Source organism: Diaporthe citri (genome assembly GCF_014595645.1).
Source record: "Diaporthe citri strain NFHF-8-4 chromosome Unknown scaffold_2, whole genome shotgun sequence".
In the NCBI taxonomy this organism is placed as follows: Eukaryota; Fungi; Ascomycota; class Sordariomycetes; order Diaporthales; family Diaporthaceae; genus Diaporthe; species Diaporthe citri.
This window is the reverse complement of record NW_025064847.1, coordinates 3,802,210-3,820,902: the sequence shown is the minus strand read 5'-3', so window position 1 is coordinate 3,820,902 and position 18,693 is coordinate 3,802,210. Positions and strand designations below refer to the sequence as shown.

The 18,693-nt window shown below is 54.1% G+C and overlaps 6 protein-coding genes across 6 annotated transcripts; 3 read left to right on the top strand and 3 right to left on the bottom strand.

Moving 5' to 3' along the window:
* Window positions 1–557: 557 nt before the first annotated feature.
* INS49_006609 (uncharacterized protein) lies at window positions 558–2,515 on the bottom strand (the record flags this gene model as incomplete). The annotated part of the gene is made up of 6 exons (XM_043167379.1): window positions 558–609; window positions 661–745; window positions 805–1,321; window positions 1,387–1,608; window positions 1,662–1,926; window positions 2,370–2,515. 6 exons carry the CDS (start codon window positions 2,513–2,515, stop codon window positions 558–560), a joined length of 1,287 nt encoding a protein of 428 aa, XP_043028523.1.
* Window positions 2,516–2,972: 457 nt separating this feature from the next.
* Window positions 2,973–4,059, top strand: INS49_006608 (uncharacterized protein; the record flags this gene model as incomplete). The annotated part of the gene is made up of 5 exons (XM_043167378.1): window positions 2,973–3,069; window positions 3,122–3,290; window positions 3,356–3,363; window positions 3,419–3,665; window positions 3,729–4,059. The coding sequence occupies 5 exons, from the start codon at window positions 2,973–2,975 to the stop codon at window positions 4,057–4,059; spliced, it is 852 nt and encodes a 283-aa protein (XP_043028522.1).
* A 700-nt stretch (window positions 4,060–4,759) lies between these two features.
* Window positions 4,760–6,084, bottom strand: INS49_006607 (uncharacterized protein; the record flags this gene model as incomplete). The annotated part of the gene is made up of 3 exons (XM_043167377.1): window positions 4,760–5,216; window positions 5,352–5,696; window positions 5,756–6,084. The coding sequence occupies 3 exons, from the start codon at window positions 6,082–6,084 to the stop codon at window positions 4,760–4,762; spliced, it is 1,131 nt and encodes a 376-aa protein (XP_043028521.1).
* An 893-nt stretch (window positions 6,085–6,977) lies between these two features.
* INS49_006606 (uncharacterized protein) lies at window positions 6,978–8,023 on the top strand (the record flags this gene model as incomplete). Its single annotated transcript, XM_043167376.1, has 3 exons — window positions 6,978–7,154; window positions 7,215–7,721; window positions 7,778–8,023. The coding sequence occupies 3 exons, from the start codon at window positions 6,978–6,980 to the stop codon at window positions 8,021–8,023; spliced, it is 930 nt and encodes a 309-aa protein (XP_043028520.1).
* A 658-nt stretch (window positions 8,024–8,681) lies between these two features.
* On the bottom strand, window positions 8,682–9,317 carry INS49_006605 (uncharacterized protein; the record flags this gene model as incomplete). The annotated part of the gene is made up of 1 exon (XM_043167375.1): window positions 8,682–9,317. One exon carries the CDS (start codon window positions 9,315–9,317, stop codon window positions 8,682–8,684), a length of 636 nt encoding a protein of 211 aa, XP_043028519.1.
* Window positions 9,318–10,604: 1,287 nt separating this feature from the next.
* INS49_006604 (uncharacterized protein) lies at window positions 10,605–18,410 on the top strand (the record flags this gene model as incomplete). Its single annotated transcript, XM_043167374.1, has 6 exons — window positions 10,605–10,725; window positions 10,781–11,246; window positions 11,305–11,468; window positions 11,525–12,010; window positions 12,077–17,041; window positions 17,104–18,410. The coding sequence occupies 6 exons, from the start codon at window positions 10,605–10,607 to the stop codon at window positions 18,408–18,410; spliced, it is 7,509 nt and encodes a 2,502-aa protein (XP_043028518.1).
* Between the last annotated feature and the right edge of the window lie 283 nt (window positions 18,411–18,693).

Below are 18,693 nucleotides of genomic sequence, written 5' to 3'. Positions count from 1 at the left end.
GCCATACAGACGTGGATTGCTATGACGAGATTTTATATAGAAATTTCCAGTCTTGGCAGCTGCACAATCATGGATACAACCTCCCAAAAAAAAAAAAAAAAAAAAAAAAGGCACGATGGTGCTGTCGCTTGTAAACAGGATCAAGAACCCCCTTCCTTAAATCCCTTAAGTCTTCGCTGTCTCGACCTCAGGGGATTCCCAAAAAAAAGTCCACGGGCGAGTCATTTCTCAGCCCATTCGCAGACAACAGCATCGTCCAGCATCCTGTTTGCATATATACATTGAAAATCGAAACCTGTTGAATTCTGGGACTCAAAAGATGTATCATCATACTAGCTACTTCTGCCGGATGCATTCCATCACTGCTGTCCAAGATATCCAAACGGCGTGGTTTGACAACACGAATGCCGCATCATTCCGAAGCCCTGGGGATGCATTAGGATTAGATCGGTCCATAGCCAATCCGCCGTATGGAAATCCGGGACACGCAATCACCACAATCTCTGTACTGGATAGGTAACTTCAGTAGATCAAGTGCTTCCCGAACAGCACCATGTTCAGCTACTGGGACTACTGGTAGTTCCTCTCGTGCGCAGTTTGCCGCCATATCTATGTTCATCAACAATCATCCAGGTTCTCAAAAGAGACAGATAAACTCACCTTGCAATGAAGTAAGGGGCAGGAATCAGAACCAGGGCGATGAAGCCAAGTACAGTGTTTCCCCAACCATATCCCATGTCTTCATCTGAAAGACTTGGAGTTAGTACATCATAGCCTAGGTTTTGGGGGATGAAATAAACTTACAGAGAATCGGGCCAGCCAGAGGTAGGAAAGCGCCGACCACATTTCTCGAAGATGCCAATGCGGCGGTGGCCGTTGCTGCGTTTTCTGGGAAAGCGTCGATCATATATGTTTGGATGGGAAGGAAAATGCCGATCATTCCCAGCCCAAAGCATAAAAGCCCAGTTACTGGTGCCAGCCAGAATGTGTGTTCCTCAGCCGACCATCCGTACCAAAAGAACGACAATGGGATCAAAAATGAGAAGAAGACGCAGACTTTCAATCTGACCTCGGGAATAGGGATATTGTTGTTCTGTTTCGTATGCTTCGCCATAATGCGGTCGCTGGTACTGCCAATCACGACCACTCCGAGCATGAAGCCTATGCCCAGTCCAATGTAGGAGAGACCAGAGACTCCAATGCTCCAGCCATAGATTGTAACAAAGACACTCGTCAATGTTGTAAGCAGCAGGTATAAAAGCCCATACACAAACCCTAAGTAAAGGCAGAGGAGTCCAATGATTGGGGAAGTGAAGACAAACTGCAGGCAGGTCAACATTGCTTCATGGTAGACATCGAACTCTCGAAAACATAGGGCATTCATACCTTCCAAGGTTGTCGGATAGCTTCCCCTATACTGATGTCCCTGTGGCCGTCCGCATGTGGGAGCTCGACTGGGCCATACCAATCCAAACGATGCCACCACCGTTGAGGTTTGCCTTCAAAGGCACGTTTTCTTGCCATGATGACTCGCAGGTTGGTCTCCCTGCTCGCAAATATTTGCAGCAGGAGTGTAAGGAATCCGAGGATGAACAGAAGCCAGAACACCTGCATCTATCTGTTAGTGAAGTACGACTAACCGAAAAGTTCAGTGCAGCTACCCATCTCCACCCAGCCTCCTGGGACAGGAATCCGCCAACTACTGGTCCGATGACAGGGCCAAGCAGGGGGCCCAGCGCAAAGACTGCAGTCGCCACTCCTCTTTCGTTTGAATCAAACAGATCGGATACTATACCGCCGCCGATGGAGAGACATGCAGAGCCACCAAGCCCAGAGAAGATGCGGAAAATGGAGGGATGTGATGTTCGGAGCGACGGCGCAGGCAAGTTCCCAGATTGCGAAGAGAGCCGTGCTGATATCCAAGATCTGCATGGTCGGTGGTCAGCTCTGTGACGCTGAGGAGGACTTTTGGACACTTACTATCTTGCGACCGAATTGCTCGCTCAACGGAGCTGCGATGAGGGAACCAACCTATGCCAGGTTCTAGAGGAAGGATCATTTGCGTTGCTCGGAGGAGGCCTACTGACCACATATCCCAAAATGAAGAATGAAACCGTAAACGTGGACAATGTTGTGGAATCATTATCGAACTCAGCATTCATTAGAGATGTCGCCGGTGCGAAGATAGACGATGCTAACGGGCTGTTGCATCTTAGCACAGCGACAAAGCATGTAGTATACTGGTATCCTCACCTGACAAGGCAAAGCCAGCTGACCAGTGACATGACCAGCCATTTACGGCCAATGGGCCACAGTCTGTAGTGATCAGCGCCAAGAGCGTGTCATCGAGGAAGTTATTCGACACGTACTTGGGGTCATAGTTCTTGAGCTGTTCCTCATACTCTTGCACGTCAAGTGAGTGACGCAGAGTCTGATCTCCAACGACGAGGTCCTTAGGAAGGTCCTTCCCTGAAGGATCCTGCAGCTCGAGATCTGTCGTGTGATCCAGAGCCATCGGGGATTCAATGCAAGAATTATGCGGCCACAGTCTGGTCCAAATCAATCTGTATAGCTTCTGGCGGTGTACGAGGTGTTCGTGTGCAAAGTAAAATGGGGACAATTCGACAAAACCTGCCTCCCGACAATCGAGAATACACTGAGCCGTTCAGGCCAAACTAGCCTCACTTAGACAGAGGCTCCTCCGTTTCTACCGAGCGATGCCAAACAAATTACCGATGCCGAAGAAAATACGACTCGCAACTACCGAAATGGTTGCTGAATCAGTACTTCTCACGCGGTAACCGAGTCTGCCAAGTACGGGGCCGAGGGAGTGAGATGATCCACTTTTCCCCTTCCAACTGTATTGGCAGGACATCAATGAGCTGCGAGGATATATTTCAGCTTTCGGATTCTTGACGGTACCGGTAGCCATCGTATCCACCTCAATCATCCTGCACATCAATAGTACCGTCATGGGGATTGAATTACAGAAGAAAAGAGTATTGATCACAGGATGCAGTCCTGGGTCGATTGGGGAGGCTTTGGCACAAGAGTTCCTGAACCGGGATGGTACGTACGCCCGTAATCCTGCTTGTAACTTGCCTGGCTGACCTGACGCCAGATTTCGTGGTCTGCGTGACATCCCTACCGGGGGAAGAGCTCAAGGAGCTCGAAGCACTGGGCGCTGTCCCTTTCCCCGTCGACGTGACATCTACGGATAGTGTCAAGGCCTTGAAAGATGCTGTTGTCGAAGATCTGGGCGATGAGCTAGATGTATTGATCAACTGCGCGTGAGTACTTTGTTCTGGCATCAACCACTCCACTGTCCGACGGAAATGCTGACAAGATTATACAGAGGAATGAGTGAGAGCCGGCCCCGCGACGGCGTGGATCTTTGCCCAGTACTAATTGTCTCTAGATTATGTCATGCCGGCTCTGGATGTGGATGTTGAGGAGCTCAAGCGCATTTTTGATGTTAATCTCTTTGGGACTGTCCGAGTCACACAAGCGTTCTCCACGCCCTTGATTAACCGGAAAGGGGTGATTGTTAACGTGGGGTCCCTGGCTGCTTATGCACCATACGTCTTTGGATCGTCTTATAATGCCAGCAAGGCAGCTTTGCTTGCTTTCGGCAACACTTTGAGAATAGAGTTGAGCCCGTGGAGGTGAGTACTTAAACAGCCAACACAGGGAAGAATCCCACGCTGACTTGGGAATACCTCCCACAGTGTGCGAGTGATGACCATCATAGCTGGCCCAATCGTCAGCGGCTTGATGACCAGGAAGGAAAGGAGTCTGCCCTCAGACTCAAGGTATCAGCCGATCGCGGAGGCTTTCGACCAGCGGACGACTCATGCAAAGCATGGGTTTCAGGCAATGCCGACTAAAGAGTTCGCTCAGTCCATTGTTAAACAGGTATTGAGATCGAAGCCCCCACGTTCTTACTGGATCGGGCCGTTCAAGGGGGTGGTCTGGTTGTTGGAAACTCTTGGATTGGCCTCCGCGTGGAATTGGTTCTTCCGCAGGAAGTTCCAGCTGTGGAAATTAGATCAGCACTAGATATTTCTTTCTTTTAATGCTTCTTGATAGTGGCTTAGTATATGCTACGCTCCCTCCGGGTATTTCGAAGGATGGGGGTGTTCATCCACTTTCCTTCCGATTCCACGCGTCCTCCTGAGGTCTGTTGTGAGGATGTTGCTGCCGTAGCCTCTGGCCGGATACCATGTCGCGGCCAGGGCAGACTCTAGAGCTTTATAGCTTTTAGAACCTCATGCAATACTATGGTAGTAGCTACTGGAACAAGTCTTGTATCATTAATTGCAGTCCAATCTTGGTCCACAAGGTCACCCTTGTGAGATCAGTCCTTACTAATACACTTTGTGTGTATTAGCCACTGGCAAGAGGTGACCGGAGTGAACGCATGCCCTTTCGAATAGTCTCAAAATGAGAAACGCCTATATTAACCTTGTGACCTGACCCAGTATGAAGAAGATGTCGATGAAGTTTGGAAACATGATCCTTGTGACAAGTCTGACAGATTTCAACTAGCCAGGCGGGGTATATATAAACGTTCAGTACTCGATTTGAGTAGGCTGATCAGCATTCCGAGCTGCATAAGCGTGCAGCCAGTAGGAGTGTGAGAGGAATGTCTTCTTGGATTAAAATCTCAAAGGTTGGCACGTCCACATGAGAACAACACCCTAATGTACATTAAACACGCAACGCGTGCAAGCACAACACCTTAATCAGTACTAATCGATCAGGCGGCAACCCTTGCTTGAGCACTCAAAGCCGTTTCTGTTCCCTGGCCCTTCTCCCAATCACCCTTCTTGAAGCCATCGGTCTTTCCAGCCATGGCTCTCCTCATAGCCCACTTCAAAAAGGTCGGATACTCCGTAGCTGCATCGGTGGGCCCAACCTTCCTACCCAGTGGCTTCAACAGGGCCTCGTTGTTGGGACGAGTGAAGTATGCCAGGCTGTACCGTGTGTAGTTGGCTTGCTCCCCGGGCGGGTTCGTGACACGGTGGATGCTGCTCTTGAGCTCGCCATCTGACCACTTCACGAACGCGTCGCCCAGGTTGAAGATCGCCATTCCTGGCTCGGGCTTGACATACTTCCACCCGGCTTCTTCGCCCGGGGCGACGCGGTCCTCCGGGACGTAGATCTGGAGGCCACCCAGCATGTTGAACAGGACGGTCATCATGCCCCAGTCAGTGCTGCAGACGCGGTGTGTTAGCGAAATGAACCTTCCTTAGTTTTCATATTTGGAAGTGTAAGGACACTTGAAGTGGCCCCCGGGCCCTGATTTCCTGCGAAAGAAGTCTGGGTTTCTCAGTGCGGTATATACTTACTGCGGCTGCAGGCTGACTTTGGCATCTTGAGGCTTAGGTGGACACTTCAGGAGACGGACGTGGCTGCCACAGTCGTTGGTATGGCTGTACAGCTTTGTCAAGTAATCCTCGCTCTCAGGTGGAATTGCGAGGACGGCGGAGAAGACCTCTAGGAATCTGTCCGTGACAGCCTTGCCAAGATCGATGAACTCTTTGAGCTGGGCATTCTTGCCGTTGATCACATCGTTGTAGATGGCACGCGAGTGTCTGCCGGTACCCTCGATATCTCCACAGCTGATCCAGTACTGCTCATTGTTATCAGGAGTTCCATCTTTGTCTACGACGGAAGCTCCCAGCCCCTTGTACCTGTGGAGAACTTTAGCTCGTGCTTCGGATCAGAAAATGCAGCCGCCGACTCAACTCACCCAAACAGATCCTCGCCGTGGTTGAGGATGCTGTCATCGAGCTTCGTCTCCGTTGGGAGATCGAACGTCTCTTTGGCCAGCGCAAACATGTTTTTGGCCGCCTCCAGAAACTTCTTGCCAATTTCCGACTCGCGCAGGTCAACGCGGAAGAAGCCATTGTCTCTAGCGGACTTGATTACTCTGGCAATCTCTTCGACATCTCCGTCCAGGATCTTCTGATGTGAAATGTTCGAGATATGAGCGACTGGCATGTCGGCCGGGAATGCGGGTGGAGTTCCATCTACGCCGTCGAAGGCATTGAGCACTGAATCGGAGCGGAGAGATCCCATATTGTCAAAAGTGTAGCAAGTAGTAGTTTTCAGAGATACGGTTATCAGTACCATATCTAAGAATCAGCACTTACACGACTTGCGAAACTACATTTATAGAGGACACAAACAAGCCTTTGGCAGCTTTGTCTCCGTCTTCGTCAGCGCCGCAAGATGCACAATGGAAGTTCCGCTCACTCATGCTAACGAATCGAATGATGCTCGACTGATGCTGGAATCAGGAGTCTGGTGTATTACAGTGGACTTCGGTATGTCGGTTGTTCGGCTGCCCCACGTAAACTTTAAATCTTGCCGAACAGTGGGCGGCTGCATTTGAACTTTGAATCTACCGAATGTTCAGATTGCGTTCGTTCGCACACATTGGATTCAGGGGTAATGGGTAGTGGAGTGCATGAAGATACGTGGGGACATGTTGGTATTGCGGGTCGTGCCTTAATCGCGGAATGTACGTCTGTAGATCCTGGGAGCGTCAGCCCTGGTCCTGGCTGGCGGGAAGAGGCCAACCTTGCCCGAGCGAGGCTCGCGTTGGCATTCCACTTTGTCCCGAAATTCTGACTCGATGTGTACCATAGCCGGGAATTACGTTTATTCCCGTGGGTTACACATTCCCAGGACTGACCTAGCCCAAGAGTTGAGCTACATACGTACCTAGGCATGTATCTTGAGCGTTTATTCAGTCTTCCATACATCAATAGCTTTTTACTTGCTATTTGGTAGACAGGAACTTGGGTTTTACTAAGAATGTTACGTAAAAATTCCTGGTAATTCTCGGCCCAAGGACAGTCCTCTCCCGGTTCTTACGTGTAGAAAAACGCCCAACACCTTCCAACGTTTGGAAGTGCTGGCTCCACCCAAGAGAACTTCTCCGCCTAACTCAATCCTAGCTTTCAATCATGTCCTCACTGGATGCATCAACCCTCTTCTCCGTTAATGGCCTTGTTGCTGTCGTGACTGGCGGTGGAACAGGTATCGGGTTGATGATCGCTCGAGCTCTTGAACACAATGGTGCGAAAGTCTACATCCTCGGCAGACGCGAGGAGGTCCTCAAGACTGCAGCCAGACAGAACGCGGTACGTGTCGTTGCACGGTCCTAGGAAAATGGGGACCAAGATACTGACTGACTGCCTCAGATCCACGGGAACATAATACCTGTCGTTGCGGATGTGACTGACAAAGCATCTCTGGATGCTGCCGTGGCCAAAATCAGCGAGGAGACCGGCTATATCAACCTGCTGGTCAACAACGCCGGGACTCTCGGCCGCGTGCACAACGCCATCTCCCGACCGCCACCCCACAAGAGTCTCCCAAGCCAGTTCTCCCGCCAGACTGACGATGACCTGACCAACGTTCAGGGTATTCGGGATTTCCTGTGGAAGGATGAGTTTTCTGACTGGGACAACATGCTGCGAACCAACGTCTCCGGCGTATGGTTCCCCAGTATTGCCTTCTTGGGTCTTCTTGACAAGGGGAATTCGGAGGAGAATGTTGTCCAGAAGAGTCAGATCGTGACAGTCGGGAGCGTCGGGGCTTTCATCCGGATTTTGGGCACGTCCTTCTCCTACAACCCCAGCAAGGCGGCCGCGAACCATCTCGCGAAGATGATGGCGACGAACTTCGTGCAGTGGGGCATCAGATCGGTATGTGGACCTTGTCTTCGCATGAAGTTTTGAATTTAATACTAAAGAGCGGTCAGAATGTGATTGCTCCGGGCTACTTCCCATCCGAAATGTCAGTCGGAAAGGGAAAACTGGATGAGAACAACAGGAACCATATCAACATCGCAATCCCACCAGAGGAGGTTCCGTTGGGCAAGGTCGGAGATGAAGAAGACATGGCTGCTGCCATCCTGTTCTTAGCCGGGAAGGGAGGAAAGTATCTGAATGGCAATGTTGTGATCACGGACGGTGGCCGTCTTGGGATCAGCCCCGCAGTGTATTAAATTCTTAAAGACACTGGCAATTCGCAGAATTAGAGATTGAACTTTCTTGAATTAGCAAGGTTTCAGATCACACAGACTCGCACCAGGTGGTAATATCTCAAATGTTATGATGTCGAGCGGATTCAGCTGGCTGAACCCTTGTGCTCTACGTCACATGGCGATGATATCTTCAGGAAGCGGTCGAATCGCACGCATACAGTGTCACTGAATGAGAAACTGCTACACGAGTTTGATGCAATTTCTAACAGCACGAGCCTGAGTGCAAAAAGTCCTAATTTCTCACTTGTTATTCCATTATTGCAGCAGAGAAAAGAGACCAGGTGACATGATCCATTTCATGTCACCTCACTTGTACATGGAAGGGGAGGCCAGGGTTTAGGCTGATGTAAACTTGGTGCAGCAAGCGAGTTCCGAAGGGGAAGGGGGATTCATGATTGATTGATGGTAGAGCTCTGATCAAGATGACACCAATGTTTTAAGCTGAAAGAGGCACATATGAACTCCAAATAAATTTCTATTATCAATACATTTGAACCGCTGATGTGTTAGACGCTTGCTCAAGGAACATCCTGATGTAGCTGAGCAAGTTCCATCCGCTTTCCACCATCCACCTCAACCCAAGTCTCCCAGTCCCTATGTAACCATGTATCCTCCGCGCTCAACAATAATCAGGATCCAACACCTCAACCAGGATTCTCGACAGCGCCTGCGATGTCATCTTCGTGGCGGGAACCCGATGGAACCCCGAGCCCCGATACACGAGAACCCTGTCATTGGAGTCCTCGCATCTCTTCACTAAGCGGAAGCATCTCTCCTCTGCGACGACGGGGTCGGTGGAGCTGATGAAGTGGAAGATTGGCGTCTTGATGATGGGATTGTAGTATTTTTGCAGGCGCTCGTCATCCTCGTGATAGCCACTGTACGAGATGACCAGCCGTAGTGGGCCATGGAAGGTGGTGAAGGTCGAGGGGCGCATGCGCTTCGGCCTCTCCAAGAACGCTGCAAGCAGGCAAGCAACAGTGGCGCCCTGCGAAAATCCAATGATGCCGTCAAATGGCCCCTCCTCGTCAAGGACTCTGGAGAGATAGCCGAATGTTCGCTCGGGGTCTTTTGGGTCCCACCATGCATATGTTGGTTCGCCCGAGGCTGTTGGGACCGACAGATATGGTGCGCTGATGTAGAGGAAATCGACTTTGTCCCCTGCGATTTGCTCAAAGATCGGCTTCAGGAACGGCGTCTCGGACTGCATGATTGCAGCCGACTGCTGGTACCCATGGAGACAGAGGAACCTCATTTTGGAGCTCAAGCGGGAAGTAGAATGGAATGTGACAGATGATTGCGAGGGAAGGAATTGGGTTGGAGTCTTTGTCTGCCCATTTCGCTCGGCGAGAGGAAATCGGTCATATATAGTATGAGCAGCTTAGTATTACATCATTCAGCGATTTCTTGAGGCAACCAAGCGCAGGCTCAGAGCCGTGCTTCTGTACCTCCAGCGCAGAATTCTTGTCACAATGTGAAACATTTTACGAGGTCCACGTGAAAAGACTGGAACCCTCGGCTGTAACTGCAACTACCAAAATTTTCTGCAAAAACACCATAATAATGTTCTATTATTATCAACATTTCATATGTATGTATATATGAAATCTTCAACCCCTTCCTGTTAAAGTATACTAATTTTTAGTCATCTTTTCTGATGATAACTACTGATTAATCATATTTGATCAAAAGATCCAGACATGAGATCCGCATTTCTATTAGTGATATGCATGTCTTGAATGCAGTGCTGTCCAGTCATACCGAAGTTGCCAGAGGGGAAAGGGGCTTGCACAGGGCTGAGACAGAGGGGATCGAACACCCAAGGACTGCTTATCTCGATCGGGGTCCATTGTGCAGAAGCAGCTTCGGCATTGCGATCCTCAAGTCGTATTCTTGTTGGTGGAGGCCTTGGCGAGGCTCCATCAGTAGCCGAGCTATCTTGTTCGGTATATGGACTAGTATCCGCTTGTGGAGTCACTGTACCGACGCACATGGCATCCATGATATCGGGCCGTCGGTATGTACAACCCGCTGGTGGAGTCATGGACCGGGCTGTCGGGATCCGCCTTAGTTGTGAACTCTATTTTGTGGACTCTGCACGGCTACACATCTGGGCTGCTCCAGAAATTTGGCTTTGGCATCGGTAGAGACGGAGTCGTGAACGAGGCTCGGCTTGACAGGGCTGGGATTTACGGGTCGGATCTTGTTACCAACTTGTGGGATCTTTCAAACTTTCCACGTGGAATTAGCCATCATGATTCTTTCCGAGGCCCCAGCGATTTCTGCAATCTCGGCGGGCAGCGGGCTGCAAGATGGCCGAATTGTGCAATGTGGTTATCAGATTCCAAGAACATCCAGCTGGTGTTGACGAGTTGAAGCGCTCCCTCATAAGACTGATCATCCGCAAGCTTCTGTCACATCCAGACTCTAGACTCTCGCCAGACCTCATCTTCTTGTCCACGTGAATCCACCTTGCCCTATACATCACTTCCCTGTACTTAGTAATTTAATCACCCGTCTACACCGTTGAGCATCATCCGCAATGGCACCATACCTAGGAGCAGTCAGCAACACCTCGAGCTCAAGCTCGAGGAGCCCCAGCCCTCACAACGAGCCCTCCGCCGAGTTCAATGGGCCCGAACCAATTGCCATTGTGGGAATGGGTACGTTGTTGCATGTGCTCTACCCTGGGCGACGAGAGCTAACATCAAATTCAAGCCTGTCGATTCCCGGGTCAGTCTGACACCCCGGACGACTTCTGGCAGATGCTTGTAGACAAGCGATCTGGGTACTCGGAGCCGCCCTCCAACAGGTACAACATCGACGGCTTTTATTCTGAGAAATCCAAGGTTGGAACACTGGGCCTCAAGGGGGGTTACTTTATCTCCGACCAGTACCAATTCGATCCACCTTTCTTTGGGATCACGCAAACCGAGGCGGTGGCCATGGACCCTCAGCAAAGAAAACTGCTCGAGTGTGTTTACGAGGCACTCGAGTCCGGAGGAATTCCACTGGATAGCGTGTCCGGCAAGAATGTCGGCACCTATGTTGGCAACTTCACCTACGACTATGCCATCATGGCTCTGCGGGACATGGAATACCCCAAGCCTTACAGTATGACTGGGCATGGTGCGACCATCCTGAGTAACAGAGTCAGCTATGTCTTCAACCTCTGCGGTCCCAGGTTTGTGCCCGCCCGTCTCGAGTCACAGTACCCGGCGGAGATGCTGACCTCCCCACAGTTTCACGATCGACACGGCTTGCTCGTCTTCGCTGTACGCCATCCACATGGCTTGCCGTGGACTCTCGAGCGGCGAAGTCAATGGAGCCGTGGTTGGCGGTACCAACATGATCCTGGATGCGGCAGTCCAGATGACAGTTGACAAGATGGGCGTTCTTTCACACAGTAGGTTGATTCTACCAAGTTGTCATTCCAACAGCAGACTGATCCGGGAATCACAGCCTCGACCTGCCACACGTTTGATGCCTCAGCCGATGGGTACGGTCGGGCTGAAGGTGTTGGAGCCTTGTACCTGAAGAGGCTCTCCGATGCCGTCCGCGACGGCGACCCAATCCGAGGTGTCATTCGAGGTACTGCTGTCAACGCAAATGGCAAGACCAGCGGTATCACACAGCCCAGCGCGATCGGCCAGGAAGCCGCTGCGCGTGCAGCCTACGAGTTCGCTGGAAACCTCAACACCGACGACACGTCCTACTTTGAGTGCCACGGAACTGGTACCCCCGTTGGCGACCCAATTGAGCTGAACGGCATCACCAACCTGTTCCTGAAGGACAGCAGGCGGGACTCGCTCTTGGTTGGAGCTGTGAAGACCAATGTCGGCCACGCCGAAGCCGCCAGTGCCATGGCTAGTGTAATGAAGGTGGTGCTCGCTATGGAGACTGGAGTTATCCCCGCCACCATCGGCATAAAGAACTTCAACCCGAAGAGTAAGGCTGCGCCTCACCACCGAGCTTGACTTTTTCCTCTGCCTGAATTTACTAACAAACTCACAGTCGACTTTTCCAATGGCCGCCTGCAGGTCGCAACCGACACAACAGAATGGCCGGCCGGGTACAATGTGCGACGTTCGAGTGTGAACTCGTTTGGATATGGCGGTGCCAACGCACACGCCATCATCGAGTCGGCCGAGTCGTATCTGCCGGGCTACAAATCTTTCAAAAGACGCGGCAACACGACCAAAGCTATTACCTCAGCTCCGGCCGAGGTTCGTGGCAGCCGCTCTCTCAATGTCCACGAGCGAACGCAGTTTCTGCTTCCGTTCTCCGCCCAGGACTTCCCAAGTCTCAAAGCCAATGTCGAGAAGCACAGGGAGGTGGCATCGCAATACGACCTGCCCGATCTGGCCTTCACACTGGGCACCCGACGCTCGTTCTTTTTCAACCGGGGATATGCGATTGCGTCGGCGGATAGCATTGCGGATGACCTTGACTCGGAGGAGATGACCTTCGGCAAGCGAGGAGGCGGCGCAAAGATCGCCTTCATCTTCACAGGCCAGGGTGCTCAGACTGCGCAGATGGGCAAGGAGCTGATGGAAACCGTTCCCAGCTACCTCAAGAGCATCCGGGACATGGACCGTGTCCTCCAGAGCCTCGGGGAGGATGCGCCAGAGTGGAGCATCGAAGAGGTCCTCCTGGAGCCCAAGGCGACCAGCGCCATCGACCAGGTTCACCTGTCGCAGCCGCTTTGCACCGCCGTGCAGATCGCACTTGTCAAGCTGCTTCGAGAATGGGGTGTCACCCCAGTGGCCACTGTCGGTCACTCCTCTGGCGAAATCGCGGCTGCTTATGCTGCTGGTGCCATCACGGACACGCAGGCCATCCTCGCCGCATACTTCCGTGGTGTTGCGGTGGGCAAGCTGACTTCGCAGGGAACCATGTTGGCTGTGGGCCTTGGACCCGAAGATGTTGAGCCTTACCTCGAGGAGGGTGTCCGCATCGCTTGCTACAACTCCCCCCAGAGCGTGACCCTCAGTGGTGACCAGGACGCCGCTGCAAGGGTCCAAGCCAAGCTCGAGGCCGACAAGGTCTTCGTTCGGGCTGTGAGGACCAGCGGCCGCGCCTACCACTCTCATCACATGAAGGAAGTCGGAGGCATCTACGAGGAGTACGCCAACCGCGGGTTCGCCCGCATGGACACTTTGGGATTCCCCGAGCATGAGAAGGGCGTGCAGCAACCCGTCTTCGTCTCCTCGGTCACAGGCGTGCCCAAGGTCAACTTCCAGCCAGGCCCTGAGTACTGGAGAGAGAACCTGGAGTCCCCCGTCAGGTTCTCCCAGGCCGTGACCCACGCTGTTGGCATGGAGGAGCTGGGCATCAACCACATCGTCGAGATTGGTCCCCACTCCGCCCTGGCTGGCCCTATCCGACAGCTCCGCGAGAAGCTGGGGCTCAGCTCTCGAGACCTCGAGTACTCGGCCACTCTTGCTCGTGGCGAGAACTCCGTCACACGCCTCCTCGATCTCGCAGGAGCCCTGTTCATCAAGGGATACCCGGTTGACCTTGGCCGTGTCAACGCCATCGAGGAGATCGACAAGTCCGGGAAGCTCACCCTGCGAAAGGGGCTTCCTCTGGTCGACCTCCCCCGATACACTTGGAACTACTCGGCTGGTGAGCTCCGGGCTAAGCACCGCATTAACCTGGACTTCCAACACCGCAAGTTCCCTCGTCACGATCTTCTTGGCAGCTTGCTCCCAGGTACGATCAGGGACCAGGCTCAATGGCGCAACATGTTGGACATCCACGAGCTGCCGTGGCTGGAGCAGCACAAGCTGGGGCCTCAGCCCGTTCTCCCTGCGACTGGCTATCTTGCGATTGCCGTCGAGGCTGCACGTCAGTTCTTCTACGACAAGATCCAGCTCGAGGGTCCCTTCAAGTACTTCTTCCCGCGTGTCTCGATCAAGTCGGCTCTCAACCTGACCCCCTCCGGCACCCCGACGGAGCTCATGACCAGCGTGCGCTTCCAGACCGTCTCAAATGCCGTGTCTTCTAAGGAGTGGCTCGAATTCTCCATCTCGTCGGTTGTTGAGGGAGTGTGGACCGAACACTGTGTTGGTACTATCGGAAGGCAGGCTGTTGACGAGCGGGCTCCTCTGTTTGACGAGAGCAAGGTGCAAGAGCCACGTACTGCACACACCTGGTACAGAGGATTTGCCAACGTTGGGCTCAACTACGGTGCTGCCTTCAACGGACTGAACAACATCCGGACTGACCCATGGGGCAACGAGTGTGTTGCAGACACCAAGCTGCTTCCTATTGATGTGCCCACCGACGAATCTCGCTACCTCATCCACCCGGGAACCATGGATACCGTCTTGCAAGGACTCTTGATCGCTGCCCACCACGGCTCCCTGACGGGGCTGACCAGGTCTTTCGTCCCTGTTGACTGGGAGGAGGTTTCCATCTACTCCTACGAAGGCACAAATATGCCAGCCCCAGCCCCAGCTGAGGCCAACGGACGCCTTCTTGCCCAGGGCAAGCAGAGCAGCTTGCGTGCCATCTACGGTGGAATCCAGCTCTTCGCGCCCGACGGACGAGTGCTGATGGATGCCAAGAATGTCAACTGCATCACCTACTCCGAGGGCCTGAACAAGAATTCCCTCGAGGATCGTCACCCGTACCTCCGTGTCCTCTGGAAGCCAGACGTCGAGGCGCTCGAGAAAGGCGCGTTGCCAGCGGCCGCATCTGGGTCCCGACGAACGTACTCTGCCCTGGAGAAAACCGTTCTCTCCATATTTGCCCGCAACCTGCAGAAAGCCGCCCAGACGTCAAAGGCTCCTTCCGCTGCTGTCTTGGCGGATGCAATCTCCGCCCTGAAGCTGGATGTTTCGGTCGAGGCACAGCCCGATGCTGCCAGTGTCGACCTGAGCACCTCGAAAATGGATGCCAACTTCTACCGCCTGGAGGCCATCTACACCTCTATGATGCTTACTCTGATGGGCGAAGAAGCCCCTGTGACCATCGACTCGGCACCCTTGGAGGACTCTCTGATCCAGACACTGGACCTGCTCGGTCACAAGTACGCTGGAATGAACATCCTCCAGGTCGTCAATTCGGAGGTGGATCTCGACCGGAACCTTCCTGCTCTTTTGCAAGGAGACTCCTCCCTCAAGAGATACAAGTCATTCACCTACCTCGCTGCCTCTGACTCTCTCGTGGAGGCTGCCGAGGAAGCTTACCCAGACGGGCGTGATATCTCCACTGAGAAGTCGACCCTGTTCGAGGATGGCAGTTACGGCGCACTGGAGGGCGAGACCTTTGATCTCGTCATCCTGCCAGACACTTCTTCCTTGAGCATTCCCGCCGAGGATGCGCTGAAGCGCCTCCAGCCCTTGCTCAACGAGAATGGCCGGTTCTTGGTCCACCAGAGCAACAACAAGCGCACCGCCCTGAACGAGCAGTTCCGCAAGGTCCTTGACTTCTTGTCCCGGGAGCTAGCCCCAGGGGGTGCTCAACCCGATGCCTCGTTCTCCGAGTGGAAGAGCACCTTTGGTAATCTCGAGATCAACACCTCGATCGCTGACCAATCCCCATCCGGATGGACTTTGCTGTCGGAGCCGTCGCAGGGCCCTCAGCCCACCCAGGAGATCGTCGTACTCTCCAGGGATGCCACCACTGCCGTTGCAGAGTTCTCTGCAGAGCTTACACAGACCGGCTACAAGGTCCAGTCAGCCTCTCTGTCGGACAGTCACTTCACTGCTAAGCCTGATGCCATCTACATCTCAATTGTGGAGTTGGGATCCAGTTTGTTCTACGGCAACCTGAATGCCACCGAGTTCAAGAATCTGCAGGTCCTGGCCGAGTCGGCTCAGGCAGTCTTCTGGCTCACATCTGGAGACTTGCTTGGAAAGGTCGACCCCAACGCAGCCATAGTCCAAGGCTTGGGTCGTGCGCTGCAGACAGAGAACGTCCAGCTGTCCTTTGTCGCCATCGACCTGGACCACTCCGATGCGGCCAAGGCGGCCAAGCAGACCGCACGAGTCCTTGCGCGGTTCACCAAGGAGACCGACAGCATTGACAAGGAGTACATTGTGAAGGACAATGTGTTCCATGTCAGCAGACTGGCCCAGGACGCCAACCTGGACCAGGAGTACGGCGAGATCATCCGCAAGGAGGCAGTGAACGAGAAATATGATCCCAAGGAGCCCATCCGTCTTGACATCGAGAAGATCGGCCTGCTCGACACCCTGTACTTCAAGACCGATGATCGCTCTCGTGAGCTCGCGGCCGACGAGGCCGAGGTCGAGGTCAAGGCAGTGGGTCTCAACATGAAGGAGTACGCAACTTTCCGTGGCAGCTTCCACTCAGAATCCCTCAGCCACGAGGGCTCCGGTATTGTGCGCCGCGTCGGTGCGGGCGTGACCGACGTCAAGGTCGGAGACAAGGTCTGCTGGATGGGCAAGGGCCTCTTCGGCAACATCGAGCGCTTCAAGGCCATCCACCTCCACCAGATCCGTGAGGAGGACGGCCTGAGCTTCGAGGAGATCGCCGGCATGCCGCTCGTCTTCGCGACAGCTGTCTACGGCCTGCTCTACCTCGGCCGTCTGAAGAAGGGCGAGAAGGTGTTGATCCACTCCGCGACTGGCGGTGTCGGTCTTGCTGCTGTTCAGGTCGCCAAGATGGTCGGCGCCGAGATCTTTGCTACTGTCGGCACGCCCGCCAAACGTGAGTTCCTGAAGCGCGAGTACGGCCTCGACGACTCGCACATCTTCAGCTCGCGCGACACCTCCTTTGCCGCTGGCATCATGGCTGCCACCAACGGCTACGGTATCGATGTCTCGCTCAACTCCCTGGTCCGCGAACTGCTTGCGGCCTCATGGAGCGTCATGGCCCACAGCGGCCGTCACATTGAGATTGGGCGAACTGATATCATGGAGTTTGGTATCCTTGACCTGAACGTCTTCAAGCGCAACACGACTTTCAGTGCCTTTGACTTTGGTGTTGTTGCTGATGATCAGCCACGTAAGTTACAATGATTTGTATTTTGCTCAAAGAGAAACAGAAATGCTAACATTTATTCCTAGAAATCGTTGCGGATGTCATGAAGGATGTCATGAAGTACCTCCGCGAGGGCAAGATCCGGCCTCTCCAGCCACTTGCTCTCTTCAATGCTACCGAGGTCGCAGCAGCATTCGCAGAGTTTGCCAACCCGCACAGGATTGGCAAGGTCGTCGTGTCCTTCAATGCCGATTCTGCCCTTCCTGTCAAGCGGGAGCACAGGAACGCCGTCAAGTTCAGGCCGGACGGTACATACGTGCTCATTGGCTGCCTGGGCGGTCTCGGCCGGACCCTTGCCCGCTTCATGGTCGAGCGCGGCGCGCGCCACCTGACGTTCCTGGGCCGCTCGGGAGCGGACAGCAAGGACGCGGCCGCCATGGTCGAGAGCCTGCGGGCGCGCGGCTGTGCCGTCCACGTCGTGCGCGGCGACGTGTCCAACAAGGAAGACGTCGCAAGAGCCGTCGCTGCTGCCGGAGTCCCCGTCTACGGCATGGTGCAAGGCGCCATGGCCCTCGAGGACAAGCTGTTCAGCAAGCTTGACCTCCCTGGCTGGCAGTACCCCATCGACCCCAAGGTCCGGGGAACCTGGAATCTGCACGAGTGCCTCGCTGGCCAGCCCCTGGACTTCTTCGTCATGCTCTCCTCCATCTCCGCCATGACCGGTGCGCCGACCCAGAGCAACTACTGCGCCGGCAACACCTTCCTGGACTTCTTCGCCCGCTACCGTGCCAACCAGGGCCTGCCAGCCACGACGGTCGGCCTCAGCATGGTCCTGGAGGTCGGCTTCGTGTCGCAGAACCTGGCCATCGAGCAGGGAATCTCGCGCTCCGGCATCCACGGCATCACGGAGCGCGACTTCATCCTGCTCATGGAGCAGGCCATGAAGCCCGGCCGCGTCGGCGACTGGCGCCTCGACCCGGGCGCAAAGAACTTCCTCGTCAGCGGCCTCGAGCCGGCCAAGCTGGCCGAGGACCTCGACGTGCACGGCTTCCGCTTCTGGCTGCAGCCCCGCGTCGGGCCCCTGCTGACGGCCATCCAGCGCAGGAGCGAGGGCTCCGGGCGCGGCGGCTCAGGCGGCGCCAGTGCCGTCCTGGACCTGCCCGCCATCCTCGAGGCGACCGTCGACAAGTTCGCCAAGACGTTCATGATCCCCGCGGATGATGTAGACCCCCTCAAGGCGCTCGTTGCCTACGGCATGGACAGCATGATCGGGACGGCGCTGCGCAACTGGTGCTTCTCGACCTTTGGCGTGGATATTCCTGCCTCTGACTTCATGGGCCCCGTCCTCACTGCCCAGTCACTTGCGGAGAAAATCTTCGCGGGCCGCTCATGAGGATAATAGATTTTTGTTGTTTTTGCTTTTCGTCGAGATAGGCGTTCCTGTGGGACTGTACATAGACATAAATTCCATATTCTTTAGAAACTACTTACAATGGTGCGAAATCGTCGAGACAGCTTGCCAGTGAGTTTCGACGACGTTGGAGAGGCCTCCACGTTGAAATTCCGGGGCCTCTAGAAGACCGTAGATGCGCTCCTCCAAACTCGGAGGGAGTGGAATTTCCAAATAGCGAGTGGAATAGGGCCATATCCTGCCTGCCTCGCACCTTCACGTAATC